Raw genomic sequence first — 23,860 nt, forward strand, 5'->3', positions numbered from 1 at the left:
AACGTTGACGCAGCTCTAGTAGCCCTTTACGGGGTCGACGACGTTGTATGGCGTTCCTCCGCGGCGCATGTTCTCAATGTTCTCGACACGTAACTCGCCGCCAGCGTCATAGTACCCCTCGACGTCAGCGCTCGAGTGCGGCGTGATCACAGCCCGCGGGTGGGTGAAGAGCGCATGCCCAGCCGGCAGCGGCTCGGGGTCCGTGACGTCAAGCCCGGCGCCGAAGAGACCGTTCTCTGCGTCGAGGGCGGCGAGGATGGCGTCAGAGAACACGAGGTCGCCGGGCCTGACGTTGATGAACAGCGCGCGAGGGGGAAGCTGAGCGAGGTGTTCGCGAGTGAGCATCCCTCGTGTAGCAGGCGTAGATGGGAGCGACCCGACCAGGATGTCAGAGCGCGAAAGGAAAGTCTTGAACGACGACGGGTCTTGAGTCGAGTACCAAGCGGTCGGGATGTCGCCTGAGGTCAGCTCCTCTTTCACCTCTTCCCTCTTTCAATCTCTAGATAGAGAGACTCACCCTCAACATCTCCCTTTCCCGGAATGATATACCCATGGCATCCGGACTTCTTGCTCGCCGTATTAGCTGCGAGGATCTGACACCCAAAAGCATGGAGCAATCTCGCTGCCCCGCCCTCAATATGCCCATAACCCAGCATCTCAACCGTCTTGCCATGGAGGTTGATAAGTCCGAGCGAACCGAACTGGCGTACATCAGCCTCCCTGTCGGGGTTGAGGGTGAGCTCGCCGGGTCGCGGCCAGCGGCCCTGTGTCCTGATAACTGATAGTAGACGGTACCACGGACGACTGATGTCAGGATATTTCAGCGGTGACGGGGTTCGGTGATTGCCGATAGGCAGGATGTTGGGGTCTGTTGAGTTGTCGCGTTCGGGCCAACATTGTAGACTGTACTCCTCATACTAACCCACAACATACTCACTCGTTATCTCGGTGAATGTGTTATGCATCCGATCTATCTATATGCAGTAGAGCGCTGACCAATTGCGGTGATCAACCCAACAGGCACAGGCACATGCTAACCCTGCGCCTCTTCACTACCATAAGCATTACTCTTGTGCTTTGGCTGGAAGTTGAAGTCGTCGCCAGCCGGGCCGAGGAACATCTCCGAGATCTTGACCCAGTCGCCAACAAAGCTCGAACCGAGCAGCGTTTCCAGCTCGTTGCGTCCCCGATACGCAGGTGGCCGCTCGTTGAGCATGGGTGGCAAGCGCTCGAGCAGCCCGATCGGGATGTAGCGGCTCTGGAAGCTGAGCGCCTCGCACAGGAACCGGCGCGTCGTGTTGACGCCCTGTGTGTCTGCGCCCCAGTGCGACAGACCGTACTCGGCGAACTGCGTTAGCGGGCCTAATCAAGTAGCGTACCTTGCGAATGCCCTCCAGCCTCTCGGTGGCCGAGATGTCCCACTCGCGCCGCTCGGCAATCTCCGTGAACAGCCAAGGCTTGATGAGCGCACCGCGGGCGACCATCACGCCGTCGACACCACTCGCCTCCTTCTCCTCCCAGTAGCTCTGGGCCGAGTAGCAGTCGCCGTTCCCGAAGATTGGGATGGGGGGGAGGCCAGCGTCCGCCGTGCTCTCGCGCAACACGTCCACACACTTCCGAATGTATGCCCAATCCGCGAGCTTGGTGTATCGCTGCTGACGCGAGCGGCCGTGCAGCTGATGTCAGCACTTGAGGGAGTTGGGGGACCCACGGTCATGGCACTTGCGCCCCACTCGTTCGCGAAGCGCGGAATGAGCTTGTGAGCGATCGGGTGGTTGTTCGCAACGCCAGTGCGCTGTTGTCAGCGCGTCAGTCTGCCGATTTGGCGTACGAATTTAACAGTAAGCGGGACTGGGGTCAGCTAACTCGCGCGGGAACTCACTCTCTCCGAGAGCACGGTTCATCCCGACGCAGATCTTGCCGAGCCGCCTGGCGTTGTCCATCACTGCGTGAGCTCCTTCTCGGTGCCAACTCACAGGCACTCCCCGCGCCCTGCTTGAAGAGCAGGTCGATGGGACACCCCATGTTGATGTCCACAAAGTCGATGCCGCTGGGCCCGAGTTCGCGCGCAAGCACCTCGGCAGCAGGTACCATGCGGTTCGGCCATCCACCGGCGAGCTGCACACCAAACATCTTCTCGCTCTCATGCCGGCGCACCAGTGCCCACTCCTCATTCTTGCCCTGCACAATCTGCTCCGCGAGCGCCATCTCCGAGATAGTAATCGTCGCGCCGTAGTCGGTACACACGCGGCGGAATGGCTGTCATCAATTCTCTTCCTTGACTGAAACTCACGAGGTTGCCGACAGTTGTCAGCGGGGCGAGGTACAGCCCGTTGTCCCAGTTCAGGCGGCGCTTCTCCTCGGGCCGGAGTGGCACGTCCATCGCCTCGGCTTGGCCGGGGACGAAGCCCTTCTGTTCGCCGTTTGCCTCGCCGTTGGCTGCCTCCTCCTCGTTCATCGCCTCCTCCTCTGTGGGCGCTTGGACGGTCACCTCTGCCTCCCCGTTCATCGCGTCCTCTTCGTTAACCGGCCCCCTCTTCTTTTTGGGCTGCTTCTTCGGCTTACGCCCAAACGTCTTGTTGGGCTCTACTACCGCAAGGTACTTTGGCGAGAACTCGTACTCGTACTGCATGTTAGTTTGATCCAAATGTTGAGCTAACCTTGCTCTTCTGTAGCGAGGACAGCACGTCAATCTTGGCCCAGTTGACCTCGGCGTTTCGACCCTCCCGACTTCCCTCCATGTCCGGGAAGCCGAGGAGCTCCCAACCCCCAACGCGGGTCAAGTTGTCCTCCTCTCCCTCAGCCCGCTTAACATGTCCACCGAGGAAACGACACCGCCACCCAAAGGTGCAGTACCCGAGCTCGGCGAAGACCGGGCACGTTGTGGCGAGGTCGATTTTGGTGCCGATCGGATCCTCACCTCCCACCACCCGCTCAGTCACCTCATCGGATAATGTACCCCGGACGTAGTGGATATCCACCGGCTTGACGGCAAAGTACGCGTCCCATGAATGCGCGTACTTGCACTGGTCGCCGAAAGGACACTTGCCCGTCTTCTCCCATCCGCTGCACATGCGCACAGAACGCTCGCCCGTGAGCAACGGTTTCTGGCCCTTGGTGCGCGCCTTCCACCCGCCCTTGGTCTTCTGGCGCTTCTCGTCGCCGCCGGAGCGGCAGTCCTTGGCCGCCTCGGCTGCGTCGTCGTCTGGCGCCGAGCGAACGAGGATGGTCGTGTCGGCAGGGATGAGGTACCTGCTGTCAGCTTGGCAAGTCGGTACAGCTCACTCGGCCTTGACCGGCGCGATTCCGGCCATCCTTCCGCGGTCGCGGTCGTCGATTGGCTTTGGGACCTTGATGTCGGTGTCTGTCATTGTGAGGGGGGTGGAGAGTAACAAGAGTCACCAGAGTGGAGGCTGGACATATTTTGAAAGCGGGGCCTCAATGCGGGCGACAACTGGGACGGAACTTTAATGCCACGTGTTGTTATGTATATTGACCAAACGCGGTGGGCCTGTTGAGCTGTCAGTTTCATTCCCTGAAATTGCCAGCGTGTCGTACTGGCTGCTTGAATAGGGAGCAAGGGAGGGAGGAAGGTAGAAGGTAGACTGCCACCGTGGATGCCGCTCAATGTCGACTGTTGCTTGCTCAACATCGTGTTCTGTTCTTTTCCATCCATCCATCCATCTTCACTCACCGTCCTTTCTTCTCCCTTTTTCCCGGCACGGCTACTGACTCCCGTGGAAACTCGCCAAGATGGGTAGTTGTGAGTAGCTCTCGGTACAGCGACGCACGCCGTAACGCGCCTCTGTACTCTAGACCCCACCCAACACGCAGCGCACGCGCCCATCTCACCTACCTCATGCCTCATGCCTCATGTCTAACACTAGTCCGACTCCTCGAGCTCGTCCGCCCGTTCATGAGCATCCTCCCAGAGGTTACTGCTCCTGAGCGCAAGGTCACTTTCCAGCACAAGATTCTGTGGACGGCCACTACACTCCTCATCTTCCTCGTGTGCGCCCAGGTGCCGCTGTACGGCATCATGTCAAGCGACTCGGCCGACCCGCTCTACTGGATGCGTGTCATCATGGCCAGTAACCGTGGCACGCTCATGGAGCTCGGTGTCACTCCCGTTGTTACCTCGGGCATGATCATGCAGCTGCTCGCCGGCGCACAGCTCATCGAGGTCGACTACAGCCTCAAGGACGACCGCGCCCTCTTCAGCGCTGGTCAGAAGCGTACGCTCCCCACACTGATTGCGCTTACCCAGTCTTTGCCCTTATTATCGCCCTTGGCCAGGCTACCGTCTACGTCCTCACCGGCCTGTACGGTGCTCCCTCGAGCCTCGGCGCTGGTGTCTGTCTCCTCCTCATCCTTCAGCTCGTTGCTGCGTCGCTCATTGTCATCCTCCTCGACGAGCTCCTCACCAAGGGCTACGGTCTTGGCTCGGGTATCTCTCTCTTCATCGCCACCAACACTTGCGAGTCAATCATCTGGAAGTGCTTCAGCCCCAACACGGTCAACACGGGCCATGGGCCCGAGTTTGAGGGCGCTATCGTCGCTCTCTTCCACCTCGTCTTCACGATGAACAACAAGACCCGCGCACTCAAGGAGGCCTTCTACCGCGAGCGCCTGCCGAACATGATGAACGTTATTGCGACCGTCATTGTCTTCGCCGCCGTCATCTACCTCCAGGGCTTCCGCGTCGAGATCCCCATCAAGAGCTCCAAGATGCGCGGCCAGCGCGGCACTTACCCCATCAAGCTGTTCTACACCTCCAACATGCCCATTATGCTCGAGTCGGCGCTCACCTCGAACGTCTACCTTGTCTCGCGTATGCTCTATGACCGTTTCCCCGACAACCTCTTTGTTCGCCTCCTCGGCGTCTGGGAGCCCGTCGAGGAGAGCACCCAGCTCGAGGCCATCTCGGGCATCTCTTACTACATGTCGGCGCCTCACAGCCTCAAGGAGGCCCTCATCGACCCCTTCCACACTGTCGTCTACCTCACCTTCATTGTCACTGCCTGCGCTATGTTCTCCAAGACGTGGATCGAGGTCTCGGGCTCGGGCCCGCGCGACGTCGCCAAGCAGCTCAAGGACCAGAGCATGACGCTCGCTGGGCACCGCGACGCCTCGATCTACAAGGAGCTCAAGCGCGTCATCCCCACCGCCGCCGCGTTTGGCGGTGCTGTCCTTGGTCTCCTCTCGTTCGGTGCCGACATGCTCGGAGCCCTCGGCTCGGGCACCGGTATCCTCATGGCCGTTACCATCATCTACGGCTACTTTGAGCTCGGCGTAAAGGAGAACGCTGGCATGGACGCTGCCGGTCTCCAGGACATGCGTGAGTAGAGCTAGAGCACAAATTCGACATGGTGCCAGCTTTGTCTCCCTCTGCTGTAAGCTGACATCAGTCTTCTAAGCGCGTCCGCATGCTGCTCACCAGCATCCGCTGGCGGCCGAGCCAGGCCCGCCAGCAGCCCCCAAATACAAACCACAAACACTAAACCACCCATCGTAGGAAGCTAGAAGGAGGAAGAAGCGATTGCAGAACACTGCAGATGGAGCGCGAGAGAGAAGGGAGGCGTGGCAGGAGCCAAAAGTCTGGCCGCAGTTTGGCCGACTCGCATCTATCCTATTCTTGTCATATCCATGCAAGCGTGTGGCATTGAGCGCGATATACAAATGTGGTGTGTTGTGGTGGTCTACATGCGTCTCCTACTCGTATCTACTGACCAGATGCCGCGGCTGGTGTGCTTTGCTCCGCTGTGCCCTCGCTGTCCTGCATCAACTTGCGCGACTCGGCGGCAACGGCGAAAAGCGCGTCGACCTCGGGCCCAGATCCCCACCCCATAGCCTTGGCCCACTCCTCCTCTTCCTCTTCGCTGTCGTCGCTGGGCTCAACGACGGCCATCTTGCGCGACGCATTGATCACGCTCGTAGCGAGGCCCGCGTGTTCAGTGGAGAGGAGGGACGAGCCAGCGCGACGCGACACGGCGGCACTGTTCGCGAGCTCCTCTTTCGATAACAGAGACGAGTTCTTCGAGAACAGAGGCGAGGACACCTGCACCTCCCCACCGGGAAGGGGGAGTGGGAGGCCAGCCAGTTGGCCTGATCCGCTAACGGCCACTGGGACACCCGGTAGGACAGGGAGGCTGGGAACATTAAGTCGAGGCGCCGCTGGTGGCGTCTTGGGCGTTGCGCGCTCGACAATTGTCAGCCCCGCGAGGAGTGCGCCCACTCCCGTCTCCTCCTTCTTCTCCTCCTCCTCTTCCTCCTCCTCTCTCTTCTTCTTCTCCTCTTCTCGCTTGACCCAACTCATCACATCTCCCTTCTTGCCGCCCCACACCACCTCTCCGTTATCCTCCTTCTCCTCCAACAAGGTGACCTTTTCACCTGGGCCTAGCCAGGCGGCAGCCGTCCCCAATTGTTGCAGAACATACCATGACCGAGCAGCACATTTCCGGCCGCAGAACGCCTGGTCGTCATTACCGTCCTTCTCGGTAATGGTGCGTGATGCGGTTGAGACGACGAATCGCTTGCCGCTCCGATACGCGGCGGCGGGGCCTCGGCCGCAGGGCGTGTACGCGCACAGACCATTGAGGTGGCGCTCGTGTTGTACTTCGAGATACGATGCGCAGTGGAGGTATGAGAGCTGGTGTTAGGCTGGATAGAGAGGAAACTCACAGCCTTGACAAACGTGTCGCGATCCAACACCTGTTCCATAGCGCGGTCGGCCCATTTCTCAGCCCGGCGCGCATACTGGACGCGCTTCTCGAATGCTCTCCGGAGCTCGGCCTTGTCTCCCGCCCCCGCCTCAGCTTCAGACGCCTCGGTGACGCGCAACGTCATCGGCTGTTTGAGGGTGCGGCTGGGTGGCGGGGGAGATTGCTTGAGGGTGCGGCTGGGTGGGGGGGGAGATGGCTTGGATGCGGGTGGGAGAGGTTGCTTGGATGGCGACCTGGACGGCGGTCGACGTGGGCGCGGCGGCTGTGCGCCGGCCGGCACGGCCGAGGTTGAGGCTGGGTCCATCGTGTCGGGGATGCTGGTCGGTGGATGTTGGTTGATGGATGCTGGTTGGTGGCTGTTGGTGGATGTTGATGGATGTTGGTGGATGTGGGTGGCTGTTGATAAATGTTGGTCGATGTTGGTGGATGCTGGCTGGTGGCTGTTGGTGGATGTTGATGGATGCTGGTTGATAGAGTCGGATCTGATGTTGATGAACAGTGCTAGGCAGGTTGGTGGCAAGTCACGTAGAGTCAGCCAGGCACGGCACCATCCCCGAGTCCCGCTCAGTAGGCGTGCAGAGTGGGGCGCCTGAGTGGCTGAGACAAGCCTGTCGGGTCTATTGATCGGCTATGGAGCCGGGTAGTCACCCATTCACCATTCACGATTCAAGTGAGATAAAACTAAGACAGTCTCAGCTCGCCGTAGCGTATCAGCAGTGTCGATTTGGTGAGTGGCAATTGGCTGCGTGAATCGATCACTGATCGAGCATCACAATACAGTGACAGGGTGGTCGCAGGGTACAAGACCAGTCAAGGTTTGCGAGGACGCTAGGTTGGACAGAGAGCAGAGAAAACACCAGCAGACGCTCGGCCTCGGCCACTGCACCTCGGCGTAATGAATTGTCCATGCATGGCAGTGGTACATTATGAGACAACTAGATGGGTCGTGTCGTAACAGACATTAGGCGGCCTGCCGGTATCCACCCTAGGCACTAGGCTAGGTGTGGCGGGTCGGGGCCGGTACATGATGTGGTTGGTAGTCGTTGATGCGATGCGTACAGATGCGTTCTATGCGGTGCGGTATGTTCAGTCCTCGAGCGCGTGGCGGATCATGGCGCGACGCGTTTTGATGCTCACGGCGCGGTCGGCGTCAGTGACGGCGCGCTGGATGCGGATGCTCGCGTCGACTATTTGCTCGAGCACACGTCCGTCAATGACACCGCGGTCAAAGAGGCGCACCAGCTCGCCGTCCGTGATGCTGTCATACTCGTGGGGCTCGAGCAGGAACAGGTCCGAGTACTGAGTGCTCATCCACGCAGCCGACCCGTAGCAGTTGGACCACGCCGACTGGACCGAAGTCGGTTGGTAGAGCTCGCCGTGCATTCGCTCGTCGGGAGTGACGGGCGCCGAGTCGAGAGGCACTGCACCGTGCTTGTTTCGCAGACCGAGAGCGTCGCTCGACATGGTGTGCGGGAGCAGTGCGCGGCGCTCGGCCCGGTGCCGCACCGGTCCGGGTTGAGGGCGGCATGGCAAGGCTGGCTCAGACGCGAGATGCACGTCGTCGTTGGGACCAGCAGGGCCAATGTTGATCTGCGCAGGTGACGCAACCTTGGGCTGTGGGTCAGTGACGTACAATCAAAGGTCATGGCGTGATGCGAGATCGAACCGAGCCAGGGAAGTCGAGAACTTCGCTCCCCAGCTCGGGTCCAAATTCCCCATTCCTGCCAAGTGGAGGCCAAGCGCAGCCAAGCAGCGGTCCGCTGGTCCCGAACTTGGGCCCTTGCCTCCCTTTTGTTGCGACTCACAGTGACAGGCAGCGACTTGAGATCAGCGCCTCGGCCACCTCCGGACGGTGGCGACGATGGAGTCCGCGACGCGCTCCGCGATCGCTGGCGGCGCCTCACCCCCATTTCAGGCATCATGGACGGTGGTTCAGACTGAAAAATGTCAGCTACGGAATAAATGTCAAGACTCACAGTGCAACGGCTGAAGCCTGGCGAAAGTGATGGGGAGAGGCCAGGGGCGGCGTCGACGTCGAAAAAGAATCGAGAGGACCAGGGCGTGCTGGGTGCGCCGGACGAGGCGCTCATTGTCGGGGACGGGGGGTGGAGTACGTTCTCGATCTCGAGGGTTGGGTCTGGCGAAAGGATGAGAGGACGAAGAGGTGTGGATTGGTTAGGGAGGGCTGCTGGCGCCGAGGAAACCGATGCGAGAACGGAGGAACCACCGCCTGCGGTGTGTGGTACGGACGAGAACTGCGCGACGGGCATAGCCCGAGGGCTTGGAACGACAAATCTAGCCGTTCGTTGGTTGCGGCTGCCGTTGAGACGGTCACTTTTGTGCGGCTCCGGGGGGTATGGGCGGCAAGGGGGCTGTGGGAGGGCTGTTGGCCTGAATGGCGGGCGGGTGGGTTTATGATAGCGCCGGCGACGCGGAAAGAATGGCGACGGAGGATGGCGGGAAGGAAGATGGAGATGAGGAGGAGGAGGGGAGATGAGGTGGAGGACGGAGAAGAGATGGGGAAGGAGGAGGTGGATCGGTGGAATAAGATGGAGTGTGGGAGTTGGAGAGGAAGGTGATGGTAGTTGTGTGCAGGTGATGGTAGGTAGTTTGTTGGGCTGTTGTCAACTGGAATGGGCCTGTCTGGCTTGTCTGGCTTGGGCAATGAGACAAGGGGGGATACGGTACGAGGGTTGTTGAGCGATGGGGTCAATGAGAGTCTAGTCAAAGGCCCGGCCTCGAGGCTCGTAGGAGCAAGAGAAGCAAGAGTAAGGAGTAAGGAGGAAGGAAAGAACCAAGGACCAAGGACCAAGGCAAACCCTAGGGCCAGAGGAATGGCCAAGGTTGGACGAAATGAGTATCTGGATGAGCGGGGCGGCAACATGGAGCGGAGTTCCTCTTTCCTCCCACTCTGGGCTCTGGGCTATGGGCCATGGACCATGGCCATCCGTTTCCAGGATTCAATCTTGTCGTCGTGCTGGTCACCTCGCGCCCTTATGCCTTGTTGGGGTTTGTCTGCGTGTGCCGTGCCGTGCCATGACGGCTGTGGGCTTTGGCCTGGGCGTGTATGTCTCGGCCTAGTCTTCTTGGTAGCTTGCTTGAATACAGAGTCCAGACTTTGATGGCCAGACCGCGTATCCGGCCACGTCCGAGCCAACTAGTCAGGGTCTATTGCATCAAGTTGGCACGATTGTATCCTTGATCCCCTGAAAAACAGGGACGACTGGAATCTGGACTCTTGGTCTGCTCTCATGCTCTGGTGACCTGATTCTATAGCTCTAAAGATGAAAAGCGGCGAGTGTGCCTCAATCACTCGCCTACAACTCTGCCAGCGGGTCGCGACATCCCCCTGATCCCCTGAGCTATGACTTGTGCTCCAACTACGCCCCTACAAGCTGCAAGCTGGCCGGTGGAGGTTCAAGGGCGGGGGGTTGTAACAAGCTGGATATGGCCAATAAGAAATCACCCTTTCCCTGATGAATAGGTGATTCTTCCGATCCTCAGTGAAAGAGTCATGAGGACTTACGTGCCAGCGTGCCCGTGAATGCCGTTGGAATTTCGGAATCCTCCCACCCCCATGTTCGTGCGCTCTGGCCCCCCAATGGCCTGATCTGGACTCTACATGCCGATCGGCAGGCCATTCTGATAAATCCCATCAGTCCATCAGCCCAACACGCACAAGTCCCTGGGGCTACACATCTGGGGCTCTTACACCCTCTTACCAAACTTGGGCCTATGTCATCCGTTGCTATTTTTTCACGCGACCAATCTGTCCTCGGAACCACAGTGCCAAATCTGATCGCGAAATCCCTTCATCTGCATAGCCTGTCCTTGATCATTCTTACAAGGCTGGGTTGAATTGCATCTGGCCATATCATGCCCATGCCCGCCCGTGCTGCGCGACGATGGCGGGAAGACGGGTCAAGCAAAGCCAAGCTTTTTTTGCGCCGTGTCAAAAGGCGCCCGCGGCTTGGCCATTCGGATGGGTGGGGCGGACTAGGGGGGCGGGGGGGGCCAAGCGGGCTAAGCGGGAGATGCTACATGAGTTCGGAGATTCAATTGGGAGCGGGACCAGCGGCCCTGGTTCTGACTCCAGTGAACCTGTGTCGAGGCACGGGCAGGAGCTTTTCCAGTATAACATGGGCAAGTAGTTACTGTAATGACTGTAGAAGCGGCCAAAGTAGCGTCAAGGAGGCGCAGGGTCTGAATTAGAATACTTGCAATATTAAAGGATAATGTATTAAGGCGAAACCTTGGTGTATTTCCATTTCCGGGGTCACAGTCTCGCTTACCGCTAACAAAGCGTATGAACGCCGCAGCGATCCGCACCAGCCTCACATGCCGGAGTATGATGGCTTCAAGCCACGCCGACGGTCGGCGGGCGACGGTGCCCTCCTCGGCAGCGTACTATATACCATGGCTCCAGTTCCAGAATTGGACTTGACCTCGATCTCGACCGCGCATGAATGTCATTTCGCATGAACAGCATGAACTTGCTATGCTGCTCAAATAGATCATGCCTCACGCCTCGTATAGCCCATAGCCAAGCCTCGGCCAGGCCGTGCCTTTCATGTCTGGACTACTAGGCAACCAAGCGAGTGACGCACGAATCCAACATTCCTACGTGCTCCGCTCTACCGTCGTTGAGGGGGACGACGGGACGAGGGGATAAGGAACCGAGGAACCAAGGAACCGAGGAATCGGAGGCAACTGGATCAGCTGGATCAGCTGATCCCGTTGGAACTGCATAGCTAGTTACAACGGCCAACGGCGGCCCGAAGCCCCGTCGCCATCGCGACCGGGCCGAGTTGGCCTAAAACATGATTTGTTTTGGGCTTCACAGTGAGAGGTGAAACCGACTGTTCACTGTGAACTGTAAATGTCCCGCTGCTGGCCTGGAACACTTCACGTACGCCTGATCGACGAGGAATGACTATGGCGCCGTAAATATCGGGACAGAGTGGTGGGAAGACAGCCACTCGCGTCCAAGAGACACTCCGAGACGCCGGAGTGTAAGGGGTTGGAGTGTGGGGTCGGAGTGTGGGGTGGAAGTGTGGGGTTGGGTGAGGGCTTGGGTGAGGGGTGGGAGGGGGTAGGGAGGGTGGGGTTGTTGGGACGAGAGGCGTGGCAAATGTCGTTGCGATGGTTCCTGCGGGACGTGAGACTCGACACGTCGAGTGCAGATGAGCTGTGCTCATGTGTCGCAAGCGTCGACGGTGGGTGCCACGTTAAGCGTCCACCATCCTACGTGTACAGCAGAACCAGACACCCTACAGCTACAGTCCACGCCTGCATAGACGTGTTATGGACATTCTCGACGTCCGACGTTCCAATGCACCGCTTTTCAAGGTCGTGGTTGTGTCGTCGAGTCTGGATGATGGCGGCGGCATTAATGACAGAGCCGAACAACGCTGGACCAAGCGGATGTGCGAGAATGAGAGTGGGGCAGGCCGCCCGACAGTCCACCCCACGTGCTCCTCTGAGATAGGCGCTTGGCCAATCTTTGTGCCTCCTTATTCAAAATCGGCGCGCCAAATCTCCGACTTTCTTTCGTCGAGCTCGCCGCCAGAGCTCATCATCTATCCACCAACAATGAGGCCAACAAGCTCCCTCCGCGGCGCATCCCGCCTTCCGCTCACGACCAAGCGCGCCAACAAGGACTTTTACAAGGGCACGCGCCAGTCGTTCGTCCCCGGCGGAGGACACCGCACTGGCCCGCCGGGGAAACATGTCGTGGATGGCAAGGCAAAGTACCGTGTCTTGGATGACGAGGTGCGATACTATGTCGGGCCTGGAATTGAGGCGTTGGAAAAGACCAGCGTGAGTGGGGGAAAAGAGGAGAGATACTCGTTGCTAATACCAGCTCAAACCCTATGTCGCAGCACACACGCCGCTCGCACAGAACGCGGCCAAGATGCCGCCGTTTGCGCCAAAGCCGGCAAAGCATCTCGGTATCGCGGGCCGCAAGGCGTGGAGCAAGGCGTATGCCGAGCTGGGCGTCAATGACCGCGCGGCGCTTATTCAGGACGCGCGCAGGAACTGGTTCCACGCGCTGAGCACCGAGTTTGGCCCCAAGACAAAGGCACCCAAGGAGAACAAGGCCGTCTCGGGACCGGCAGAGCCAGTTGAGGGCGAGGCAACCAAGGCATAGAGCATGTACACATCACTTCTGAGGGAGAGCAAGGCGGGACAAGGACGGGTTTGGATCACTGACGAGCCCAAGCCCGAGCCTGGCGAGCTCATGATCCACAATCGCCACCTACTTCGGCCAATCCACGATGCATATTACAATATCTATCACCTAGCTAGTCGAGGCACCCACGGCGAGACGCTTGAGGTGCTCCATAAACACCTGGAGGCTAACATCGTCGGTGAAGATCGCCTGCCCCGGCGCCTGCTGGCCATAGCCCATGCCCGAAGTGTGTGTCGTGCTCGGGTTGAGCTTGGAGAGGAGGAAACGCGCCTGCGACCCGCCCTGGTCGCACACGACGTAACGGGGGATAGGGAGGCGGTCCTCGAGCAGCTCCTGCGCGTCCGAGATGGGTGCCTCGAGCAGCTCCTTGAAGTTGGCATAGTCCTCCTGCTCCTGGTAGTTGGCGTTGCGCCACTGGGCGATCGTCTCGCCGTGGAAGATGAGGATGTGGAAGAACGTGTCAAGGAGCAGGATGACGTCGGGTCTGATCGACACCGAGTCCAGGAGAACCGGGTGCGGCTCCTGGTCAAACGTGTACGACATGAGCGTGGGCTGGATCATGATGAGCGAGTTGTTGACGTCGGCGTCGTTCAGCACGTGCCGGTAAAAGGCCGTCTCGTCGGGCGAGTTGTTGAACACCTGCAGGAACTGCGAACGACGCAGGTGGAACATGAACTGCGGGTAAATGCTGAAGTTGGGCGACAGCTGGAAGCTGGCGGGGTCCTCCTTGCGGTAGTCGGCAAACTTCTGGCACAAGCGGATGAGCATTCGGTCCAGCCAGCGGAGGACGTCGGGGGCATCGTCGATCTCGGCCTTGAACACGGCGATGCGCGCCATGAGTACAGCCGCCGCCTCCTGGTCGAACTGCGCGGCAATGTTCGGGTGCCCGCCCTCGTGGAACGTCCGCGCCACGGTCGTCACGCGCAGGCGGTACTGCCCCGACGCGTGCTGGTAGTGGGTGACAAACTGGATGAGGCCCATGTGGTTGGGCTGCAGCGGCTGTCCAGCTGGCGTGACGACCTCAAAGTAGCATGCCAGCGACGTCGTGGGCGTGAGAGAGCATATCTTCCAGGCCGACGTCTGGCCAATGCCGATCTCGGTCTCACCGACGCAGGGCGACTTCTTGTTCGCGCTGATGACATGTCCAATGACGCCCGAGACCTTGAGCTCCTTGGTGGTCTGGATGTCAAACGTGCCGTTGAAGCCCATCTTGAGGAAGCCGCTGTCGTCCTTTGCAAAAGTGCGCAGGAAGCTCTGCTTGAAGATGGCGGTCATGAATGAGTCGGAAATGACCATGAAGCCGTTGGTCGCGTTCGACAGCGACTTCATCTCGAGCAGACCGACCTGGTCCAGACAGCCCGCGTATATGTCGACCGCGTGGCCGCTCGTCGACGCCCGCTTGCTCAGACTCTCGTAGAACTTGGTCGCGCGCTTAAAGTGCTTGACCGAGTCGCGCTCAATGTCGTGATGCGAGCGGATGGGCTCGCGCAGCTCAGTCGTGACGACCATGCCTGGCCCCTCGGTGGCAGGACCACCCGCGAAGAGCATGATACGCGCGCCCGTGTTCGGGAACGCGTTCTCAAGAATCGCAGTCGCAACGCTGAGCGCGACGCCGGTGCAGCGCTGCGGGCGCTGACGGTCTGTCACGGGCCACGGGTCGCGCTGCAAATTCTCGAGGATGCTGGTGAGCTGGAACTCACACGCCTGGGCGGACATGAGGAACTTGCTCGCCGCGGGAGCCGGCATAGGGCCGCCCGGCCGCACAGGCTGCATCGGGCGGTTCGATGGGTTGAGGCCCAGCATGTCGGCAATCTGCTTGGGCTGGTACTCCTTGGTACCGCGGAACACGAACGATTTGGGGCAGTCGGCGTACGCGAGCTCGTGCACCATAGCCATGGTGCCGAACGTGATGAGGCCAACAAGCGCGTTCGGGGGCAGCAGGCTCAGCGACACGACGAGCGTCTCGCGCAGCGCGTTCAGCTCGTCCTCCTCCAGACACGTGTCAACAACGTAGAGGAAGATGGGGGGAACGGGCGCAGGGCGGGACAGAGTGTACTCGATAGTCGAGTACTTTGGTGTGACCTCGGGTGGGAGGTTTGTCTGCGAAATGTCCTTGTAGTGCGGGGGGAACGGGTTGCGCTGCAGACAGAACGGGCAGATCCACATCTTGCCGCGCACGTCGATTTGGCTTGTGTAAGCGCCACACTCTGCACGTTGCGCCCTACCAGTAGGGGTTGAGGATGGCCTTGCATGGCGCCTTGCACGTCACGGGCTCGTACATGACGGGCGGCAGGTCATCGCGCTCTTTAAGAGGGGTGTACAGCGCCGAGATGGGCACGACCGTGCGCGTCGCCTCGATGCGGCTCGACGGCCATGCGTTCCACGAGAACCGCACGCCTGGGGTAAGCGGATGGTCCATCGCACGGCGGTGCCCCGAGCGCGCGCGAAAAAGCCTGCTCACCATCGCGGTCCTCAATGTCCTCAAAGTTGGCGCCGCTCATGGTGCTCGGTCTGCCGTAGTCGATGAGGGAGGGTTGAGCAGAGTCGAGGACGGGTTGCTCTTTGACGTGGAGAGTCGAGTTGGGCAGCGAGTTCGCGTGGTGCTGTTGAGGGCCGCGTTGGCACATCGTCACCGAGAGCGGGACCAAATTCGTTCAATAAGGCGTCGTTCCTCGACCGGATGTCAAACAGCCGATACCGTAGCGCATGTTCGACCCGCAGCCGCGAGTAGACTTTTGCGCCCCTCAGAACTCTTGCTACCAGCAGGAAATATCAGACCCAGAGTAGAAAGGGGGCACCCGTTGTCCATCCGACTCAAAGTATTCGACTTTTTCCCAAAGTTTGGGATAAGCTGTTCATCCAAGGATTTGGTGGACGGCGGAGTACGAAGAGCGGCGCCAGTTGCTCGTGCCCTGCAGATGGGGTGAGCCAACCCAACCTGCCCAGATCGGCAGTGGGAGGTGCAATGCCACAAGGTGACGAACGTCTGTGAGGCACGCATTTACTGGGGCACAATCCCGTTGTCACTCCGTCATGCAGAGCCCGTGATTATCGCTCTTGTCGGCAAAGCGGATCCGAACATGGATACTGGTGTGGCAAGAACTCCCTTCCGTCCATCTTGTCGACTTCTTACCATACGCCACTCACTCCGGCGGCATTCATACTCACTCTCAGAACAATTGAATCCATTTGGAACTGCACCTAACTCTCGCGGCCATTGCGGCACAATTCATGAGACATTGATTTTGAATTTGTTCACGACAGAATGGAAATCCGGCATGGTGGCGCAGCGCATTCATTCATCACAAAGGCTACTAGCCCAAAAGTTGCGAGCGCGAGCGACCGTCTTGGATGTTTCTCTTCCCAATTCTATATCTCTTCCTGATTAGGAAGGGCTGTGCACAACCCGACGGCCGAGGGTTTGCAAACCAGCTAACAAGACACACGACTCGATTCAAGCCATGGCAATATGTCCATCGCTGTACCCGTGTCTCCTTTCGCGGCACTTATAAGCTGCGGCACATTTTTTCCTCATCTAACTCATCCACCGTCTCGCCCCGTGAAGAAAAGATTTACCGCGCACATCCGAAACCTCATACTGTAAGAAGCAGTATGGCACCCATTCGCTCCTCCACCCGTCGCCCCACCCCAATCCTCACGACTCTCCGCCAGGCCACCCGTCCTCAGCCCGCCACACGCCCGTCGGCTGCGACTTACCGCATCAAACCTACGCTGGTGCTTGCCTACCCGGCACTCGAGGAGGCGGATGACGAGAAGAAAATCAAGACCGAGGCCCATAGAACGGAGCACGACGAAGCAAACCATGTGGATAGCGACGGTAACCCTTGCCATTGCCGTGTCTGGCGCTTGGATGAGACCGGACAGCGTCGCATTGTATCGACAACTATGGGCAAAGTAGCTGCAGAAATGGCGCAGAGCGAGGCGGCTGAACGCGCGGGGCGCATTGGGGAGGACAAGGACAAGGACAAGGCGTCCAAGTCGGCAGCGAAGCAAAACGGCATTGAGTAGGCAGCGCAACTTGCGCTCTCGATCGGCCGAGGAGGAGATCGACATGTCTTCTGAATCACCAGTTGGCCAGAGTCGCCGTGAAAGTTTAAAGGTGATCAGTTTGGACTAAGGGGGAGACGCGAATCCACACGCGAGAATCCCAGTGCCCCAGGATTCTTGCCTGCCATGCTATATACCTGCAATCTTGCGTTTCAATTACAGTATAATCGTGAGATGTATTTGTTAATGTACTGTATGTTATGATGAGTGGCAATGTACATATAAATTCATGAGCTGTGATTACACAAGACTAGATTAGAATCCGTTGGCCATAACCACGGCGCAAGCTACCACAGCACAGGAGACGCCAGCACGCTCCGCAGCAGAGCTGTCGTGCAACGTTCCACCATCCCGGGGACCCACCGGCGACGCGATGGGCGCCTTCCCCTGTGTGCCGTTGGCGCCAACGAACGCCGACGTGCTGATGACATTACCGCTGGCATCACGCGCACGGGCCTAGAAGAATCCCTCAGCGCCAACGGAGATCTTTGTCTCGAAGCCGGCCTTGGTTGCGTTCCCGACGCTCTCCTTCGGGCCGCCGTCCGTATCGGTCTGAGCAACCAACACCTCCTATCTTGCGACTTGGGTTGCCCCATTCCAGCTAACTCATTCGGCGATCCAGGTACTGCTCACGCTGTCAAAGTTGTCTTGGCTCTCGCTAAGCGTCTGGTTGAAGGGCAGACTCTCACTCACGAGCGACACCTTTCCTCCGTCAATAGACACCACCATCCCTCTAGAGTAGAGGGAATCAGTGCTAAAGTGGGGATGAGCATGGTGGCCAGATGAAAATGAAATATTAAGTGCTTCAGCTCCTAGCTCCAGTTGCATAAGAATGCGGACATAAGGGCCCGAGCCGAGATTGAGTGCGATGGTGTCATCTATCATCTCTTCAAGATCGGATAGATTGGCAGATCAGCCAATGACCCAGGCTGTCATGTTGCTCTCCTCTGTTTCTACACTCCACTGCGCCGTCCCGCTCTGCTGCGCAACCTCGGCGACCGCAGGCGGAGATGTGTATGGAATGGCGGTGTTGGGATTTTGTGATGCTGCGATGCTGATATCCACGGCGGAATGCCGTTGCGATAACGATGAAACGTGTCCGTTTCATCCACAAGGCAGAACTGCGGCATATCACACTCCCAAACGCCCGGTGCCAAGAATGCCCCACGAACATTGACATTCCCATTGCATTCCACACAACTCTGTAAGATGACGTCGATAACACTTTACTGTCTACTGATCACATTGTCCATTCCTTTACACGTACAGGACATTACAGCCCGTCGTTTTCGCGATGGATGTCGGCGTTCCAGCGGGGGTCGTACGACCCCGCCCGGTCGCCGTAGCGCAGATCACACGACAGGCGGATATGGTCATTGGGGTCGACATTCTGGCTCGCGGCGTGGACCATGAGCGGCGAGTGGAAAACGACATCGCCAGCCTCATAGTTGCCGATCAGCCATCGGTGGTTACCGTGCTCGCGCGCGAATGATCCAGGATCGCGGCACAGCACCCCGGTCGAGTCCATGTGTGCGTTGAACGCCCACCGCTCCTCGTCCTCGCTGAACCCTGCGGCGCGCGCACGCGCCGTAAAGTCATCCTCGATCGCACGTCCAATCGCCACACTGTCTTCGAGGTAGATCAAGCCACCCTGTAGTGGCGTGCAGTCTCCAACCGGCACCCAGGCGGTCAGTGCGGTTGGCGGGCCGTGGCGTAAGAAAATATGGTCGTAATGCACGCCGATGCTCTGACCGCGCGCGTGGGGGAAGTTGGTGCGCCAGATCTGACGCTTGAAGATGAAGGGATCCGCCCAGTCGGGTTGTAAGCGCGAGACCATGCCCCGGATATCTGGGATCAGCGGCGAGACTAGCCAGAAGATGAGACTAGCCAGAAGATGAGACGTACACTGGTTTCCGCAGAATTCGGGGGACCACGGCTGTCGTGGGACGTCCCATCCGCGCTGGAGGTTGTTTTCGGCTGTTTCTGAGAGTTGGACGAGGCTCGCGCTCGCGGGACCAACGTAGTCGTTTCCGTCTGCGTCACCGCCTCGCCATATGCCATCAACAGGTGCCGAACCTTCCTTTAGCATGCCTGTTGGTGCCATGTGTGTGAAGAACTTTGCGCGGGCGTCCAGCACAAACTCGCGGGGCATCACGCCCTTGATGTGCACAACACCCTTGGTTTCGAGCTGATTCCGGAGCACGTCGTCTGGCGTCGATGCGGGAAATGAAGGAAGCCACGCCGTCTGGTCCGGCTCCAGGTCACCCACGGAGCCTGTGAGGTGCAAGTCTTGGAGAGTGTACTGGGTGATGGTCATGGTGGGTTGGCGGATTGGGGAGGGTATGACTCGACGTCTCCACAGCCGGTCTTATAAAGCGCATTTCCCGATGTCGGGCCTGCTTTGCATTGCCCACGCTGGCTGCAACACTCCGTCAACAACAAACCGGCCGAGGCGTTGATATTAGGCATCACGGCTGTCGGTCGCCCGGCGTCAGGACAGTAATGCAGGTACATGTAATCTGAATGTAGCAGCTGACTGGCCAGAGGTCAGCTGGACATTGCGTTGTCATATACAGTACCTGCGGCGGCCAGACGGGTCCGGTCCTGGTCGGCCCAGTGGTGCCCGTTGGTGGCAAGTCGGCGAAAGCGGATTTGGTGATGTGTGGGTTGATGGCTGATGATGGCCCGATATCGGGGATATGTTTCTGCGTGGGTGGCGACAAGAGGCCTTGGACCCTGGTCCGGGAGGTTTTCAACTGAAACCCCCAGGCTCGAGGCTCGGAAGGACACGTCGGCCCACAGCGTTCCGACGGCTGACAGACACTCGTCCTCGTCACAGCACATATCTGATCGGGATCGAGTATGGGCCAGAGTGACAAAGCAAGATACGACTCACAGCGATCCACGTCACCCGGGTTTTGATGCTGTGGTCATCTCGAGATCCAGCGATCCAGCCATCCAGCGATCCAGCAATCCAGCGATGCTGTCATCACAAGGATCGAGGCCACACCTCGGCGATCTGATCGGCAATCGTTCACACCAATTCAACCAACATACTCTTCTCTCTTATTCATCGTCCACCACCAAGCAAACGCCATCCGTCCGCCTGGCCGCGTTTCGAAAGGGATCGTACCGCGTTGCAGGCGGTGCAGGCAGTGCACTCATTCTAACAGAGAGGCTTGATTGTGGTAATACTCGACAATGCCTGCTCGGAGCCGTAGGGAAGCAAGGTACCTGACTCTCTGATGAGCATGATCAAACATTCCTACTCCCCTCTTCAGATCTATCTATTCGGTTCTCCAAGGCGCAGGTGAGACCGACAGGCCTTTAGCGCGAACATGGGCACATCTCTGCATCTCTGGAGTTTGGCGAATCCCACCCCGGGACTGACGAGCGCCGCATGCATGGTGTACTCAAGGGGTACAGACGCAATCCGAGCAATAGACAGGTCACCTTTGACACGTTCTGGCCAGACTGATGCCTCACCTCGTCTATCACCGATCTAATCGGTGGCCGAGATGAGCTTGTAACACTTTGTGGCCCTCGTGACTTTGGATCTGTCAACTTGCCGCATCATATGTGGGCGATCCTTGGCAAAGAGGCAAGTTGTTGATTGTCCCAACTTACGAGCTTGGCATAGCTTGAGATAGATCAAGCAGCTTGAATGGCTTTGCTCCTTCCCTCTTTACACACGACGTTGCGTTCTTCCTCCTCCACCAGTCCATCCCACCTCTTTCAACACTACTTCTTCATCCTCTATTCCACCCACAATCCATACCCCAAAATTTGTTGTGGCCCCTCATGGCGCCTCTCCTGCAAAAACTCGGGGTTGCCATCGTCCTGGTCGTGTCGAGTGCCTCTGTAGGCCTCTCCATCCTCATGCTCTTCACACTGCGTCTAGTTAGCATCTCCGTGGCCGACAAGTGCACCCCAGGAGGTGGTTGCACTGTGCCTTCCTGGGTCCGTGGATCGCCCGAAGCCAAAATATTGCTGTGGGGTGAGCACTAGTTTTGTTACTCTTCCCTGCCTGGGCTGACCACAGATCGCATGGAGACTGCTCGCCTCGCTGAGATCAACGGGCGCTGGATCCCTCTCACATACGCATGTATCGCTTACAGCGTACTCGCCCTCGTCTACCTCCTCATCTAGTAGGTTTGATACTTGAGCAGTCTAACAACAGCCTGTACACGCATGTTGTTGCCCCGCTGGAGAACATCTGGACCTGGGCTGGGTGCGATGCCACTCTCCAGTTCCTCCTTGGCGGGGCTGGCATCGCCGTAGCCACTCTGCACCTGATGGTACATTGGAACTATGGCTGGTTCGATTCCGACATCTTCTCGTCGCGAGCGTGTGACGAGTTTGGGCCATATTGCTCGTATGTCGCTGTGCAATCCTGCGGTAGCTGATTTCCAGACACGTACGGGCGACCTTTGCAACAATCCTGGGGCTAGGGTTTCTGGTGGGGTACTGTGGCAAGTACGGCTCTGACTGTAGTTTCTCTTTGTATCAATCGTCCAGGTATACTACGTCCAATATCGCCGTCTCTCCTTCCGAAACAGCCTCGCGTCCATGGCCAAAGCGTACTACGGCTTCGACTCCAAGACCTCACAGGGGAGTAGCAGTCAACAAACATCCCGAGTTGTCTTGAGGAGTTCCTATCCCGCCACTTCTTTGAATCAGCCACCCGATCGACGCGAGAGCCGACAGCTGCATGACGTCGTGGTACCCCCGCGGACAGGCAATCTGCCCAATCGCTCCTCTCGATCCAGCGTGTACAGCACATCCATCGCCACAGCTTCTTCCAGTCGGCAACACTCGCCCTTTCCGCAAGAGATTCCCACCCAACACCGCCTCGCCCCATCGTCTAGCAACCCCAACCGTCTCTCCGCATCAAGCGACATGAGCGCAAGTGACGCCAACCGCCTATCGACCGGAAGCCTCGGATCATCTGGAATCACGGCCCCCGCATACCACTCCCAGCCGAAGAACCCCTCCCGCTTACGAGAGACAGTCATCTATTCCGCCTACGATGCCCACATGGCCGCCAACCCCGAGGATTTCGAACCGGTCCGCGATCCCGAGCGCGATCCCGATGTCCCGGTCCCTGACAAGTTGTGTGACAACCACTCGGACACGAGTCCGGCCATCACCGTCACTCGACCAAACACCTCCTCACAAGGCCACGACCCACTTACCTCGAGCACCTGGCTGCTCGGGACCTTGGGGCACCGATCTACTTCCCATGCGTCCAGAATCCGTGGTCGTAGCCGTCCCACGTCGCTCGTCTCCAACTATTCGAGCCGCCCGTCCTCGTTCGCGGTATTCGCAGCACTCGATGACCTGCAAGAGGTTCTCGCAGCGCCAAGCCTAACCCCTGACGTGATCCAGACCCTGCAGACACGCATCGCTGCTCTCCACTTCCTCGCTCGTCCACCGGCTGAAAGCCTCCCACTTACGCCTCCACCCAGCGACGATTCCACCCCATCGCTTCCTGCTTTGTCTATCCATTCGGACTCGCATAGCGCCCTTGACCCCTCGAGCCCTCGTAGGAGCCTTCCTCTCCGCGGTCGACACGCTCGCGCCTAGGTCTACCCGGGCTATGCTCGACCCCATCGCTAACTATATAGATCCGTGTGGAGAAAACCACAAGGACCGCGTTATAAAACTTCATCGTGGATAGCATTCCATGACTTACTTCTGTAGTATCGAGGGATGATGGATTAGTATGTGGCATCGTCGGTACGATGGGCTCGCCAGATTACTGTATATGCCCTTGGACAATCGTGATTTTGAGGGGACTGAACACGCTCGGTCTTTGGGAGACGATTTGGTGGTTAGTCACGTGGCCCCACTTAGATAACGCGTCGCATCGAGATGACAATGTAAGCTGTCCCAGGCGACCCTGGCCAATCGGAACGCCCAACGACGTCATGGCCAGTCACCGAACCCCACTGTTCACCATTACTCATTCTCTGTCAACTCGTGGCGACTTGTCATCACATACCCTCGCCATGCAAGTTGTCAAGCAGCTGACGTCGCTTGAGCCGGCTGCGATCGAGGGTCTGGCCAAGCTGCTCGCCTCGTGCTTTGACTTGAACGACGACCTCTACGCCGCTCTGTACGGCTCTGTACTGGACCCCGAGGCGTTTCTCGACCTCTACTTCCGCAGCCGGGGATATGAGAGCGTGCGCGACGACGAGGTATACGTCGTGGAGGCGGCGGGCTTGATCGTCGCTGCGGCGGTGGTTGTTCCTCCTGGACCAAAGCAGTGAGATTTATCACGGGTTTGGTTAATGGCAGAAAGCGGGCGGATACACCTTACTCGGACGAGCTGAGGCGCAATACGCCTGACGATGTTGCGGATAAACAGAAACTGGTGAGTTTATTTGGCTATAGACGCTAATCCAGTTCCACGAGGTCGTGGATGAGCTGGAGACGGAGGCGTTTGGGGACGAGACGTACTACGTCTCGTTCATCGGCGTTGCTCATTGGGCGCGCGGGAAGGGCTTGGCCGGCGCCATCCTCCGCCATGTCCTTAATAGGGCGCGCGCGGATGGCCGCCTGGTGACTCTCACCACGACAACCAAGGGAAATGTGAGTCGGCCCAGTGTTGGACCAGTTCAGCAAAAGAGAACTGATTGCAGATCCCGATGTACGAAAAGTTCGGTTTCAAGGTCATTCAGACGGCAGAGGTCACGCTGGCCCGGACGCGCCTGGACATCTGGGCGATGGACAATGCCGAGTCCGAAGGACACTTGTAGACGGTTGCCCAGATGCTCGGCCCACTGGTGCACCGGCCGGCAAGCTGCAAGCTGCAAGGTGGACTACGCTACATCGCATGTACAGTACTATCAGAAATCGTATGATTGTCGAGATA

General features: G+C 58.6%; 10 protein-coding genes across 10 annotated transcripts; 5 read left to right on the forward strand and 5 right to left on the reverse strand.

Annotated features, from left to right (window-relative positions):
- Positions 1–15: 15 nt before the first annotated feature.
- DUS3 (uncharacterized protein) lies at positions 16–3,371 on the reverse strand (the record flags this gene model as incomplete). The annotated part of the gene is made up of 11 exons (XM_060599443.1): positions 16–458; positions 518–778; positions 1,039–1,348; positions 1,380–1,676; positions 1,712–1,795; positions 1,832–1,851; positions 1,883–1,945; positions 1,977–2,259; positions 2,294–2,626; positions 2,661–3,252; positions 3,286–3,371. 11 exons carry the CDS (start codon positions 3,369–3,371, stop codon positions 16–18), a joined length of 2,772 nt encoding a protein of 923 aa, XP_060456137.1.
- A 382-nt stretch (positions 3,372–3,753) lies between these two features.
- SEC61 (uncharacterized protein) lies at positions 3,754–5,416 on the forward strand (the record flags this gene model as incomplete). Its single annotated transcript, XM_060599445.1, has 4 exons — positions 3,754–3,763; positions 3,888–4,235; positions 4,268–5,338; positions 5,409–5,416. The coding sequence occupies 4 exons, from the start codon at positions 3,754–3,756 to the stop codon at positions 5,414–5,416; spliced, it is 1,437 nt and encodes a 478-aa protein (XP_060456138.1).
- A 306-nt stretch (positions 5,417–5,722) lies between these two features.
- Positions 5,723–7,026, reverse strand: CcaverHIS019_0309440 (uncharacterized protein; the record flags this gene model as incomplete). The annotated part of the gene is made up of 2 exons (XM_060599446.1): positions 5,723–6,649; positions 6,682–7,026. The coding sequence occupies 2 exons, from the start codon at positions 7,024–7,026 to the stop codon at positions 5,723–5,725; spliced, it is 1,272 nt and encodes a 423-aa protein (XP_060456139.1).
- A 782-nt stretch (positions 7,027–7,808) lies between these two features.
- Positions 7,809–8,992, reverse strand: CcaverHIS019_0309450 (uncharacterized protein; the record flags this gene model as incomplete). The annotated part of the gene is made up of 3 exons (XM_060599447.1): positions 7,809–8,336; positions 8,528–8,659; positions 8,699–8,992. The coding sequence occupies 3 exons, from the start codon at positions 8,990–8,992 to the stop codon at positions 7,809–7,811; spliced, it is 954 nt and encodes a 317-aa protein (XP_060456140.1).
- Positions 8,993–12,314: 3,322 nt separating this feature from the next.
- Positions 12,315–12,873, forward strand: CcaverHIS019_0309460 (uncharacterized protein; the record flags this gene model as incomplete). The annotated part of the gene is made up of 2 exons (XM_060599448.1): positions 12,315–12,542; positions 12,586–12,873. The coding sequence occupies 2 exons, from the start codon at positions 12,315–12,317 to the stop codon at positions 12,871–12,873; spliced, it is 516 nt and encodes a 171-aa protein (XP_060456141.1).
- Positions 12,874–13,023: 150 nt separating this feature from the next.
- Positions 13,024–15,542, reverse strand: SEC23 (uncharacterized protein; the record flags this gene model as incomplete). The annotated part of the gene is made up of 3 exons (XM_060599449.1): positions 13,024–15,103; positions 15,141–15,312; positions 15,377–15,542. 3 exons carry the CDS (start codon positions 15,540–15,542, stop codon positions 13,024–13,026), a joined length of 2,418 nt encoding a protein of 805 aa, XP_060456142.1.
- A 985-nt stretch (positions 15,543–16,527) lies between these two features.
- Positions 16,528–16,944, forward strand: CcaverHIS019_0309480 (uncharacterized protein; the record flags this gene model as incomplete). The annotated part of the gene is made up of 1 exon (XM_060599450.1): positions 16,528–16,944. The coding sequence occupies one exon, from the start codon at positions 16,528–16,530 to the stop codon at positions 16,942–16,944; it is 417 nt and encodes a 138-aa protein (XP_060456143.1).
- Positions 16,945–18,256: 1,312 nt separating this feature from the next.
- CcaverHIS019_0309490 (uncharacterized protein) lies at positions 18,257–19,300 on the reverse strand (the record flags this gene model as incomplete). Its single annotated transcript, XM_060599451.1, has 2 exons — positions 18,257–18,831; positions 18,889–19,300. 2 exons carry the CDS (start codon positions 19,298–19,300, stop codon positions 18,257–18,259), a joined length of 987 nt encoding a protein of 328 aa, XP_060456144.1.
- A 1,484-nt stretch (positions 19,301–20,784) lies between these two features.
- On the forward strand, positions 20,785–22,569 carry CcaverHIS019_0309500 (uncharacterized protein; the record flags this gene model as incomplete). The annotated part of the gene is made up of 4 exons (XM_060599452.1): positions 20,785–20,980; positions 21,026–21,131; positions 21,164–21,358; positions 21,789–22,569. 4 exons carry the CDS (start codon positions 20,785–20,787, stop codon positions 22,567–22,569), a joined length of 1,278 nt encoding a protein of 425 aa, XP_060456145.1.
- A 425-nt stretch (positions 22,570–22,994) lies between these two features.
- Positions 22,995–23,744, forward strand: CcaverHIS019_0309510 (uncharacterized protein; the record flags this gene model as incomplete). The annotated part of the gene is made up of 4 exons (XM_060599453.1): positions 22,995–23,251; positions 23,284–23,359; positions 23,392–23,577; positions 23,628–23,744. The coding sequence occupies 4 exons, from the start codon at positions 22,995–22,997 to the stop codon at positions 23,742–23,744; spliced, it is 636 nt and encodes a 211-aa protein (XP_060456146.1).
- Between the last annotated feature and the right edge of the window lie 116 nt (positions 23,745–23,860).

This window comes from Cutaneotrichosporon cavernicola, assembly GCF_030864355.1.
Source record: "Cutaneotrichosporon cavernicola HIS019 DNA, chromosome: 3".
Classification (NCBI taxonomy): Eukaryota; Fungi; Basidiomycota; class Tremellomycetes; order Trichosporonales; family Trichosporonaceae; genus Cutaneotrichosporon; species Cutaneotrichosporon cavernicola.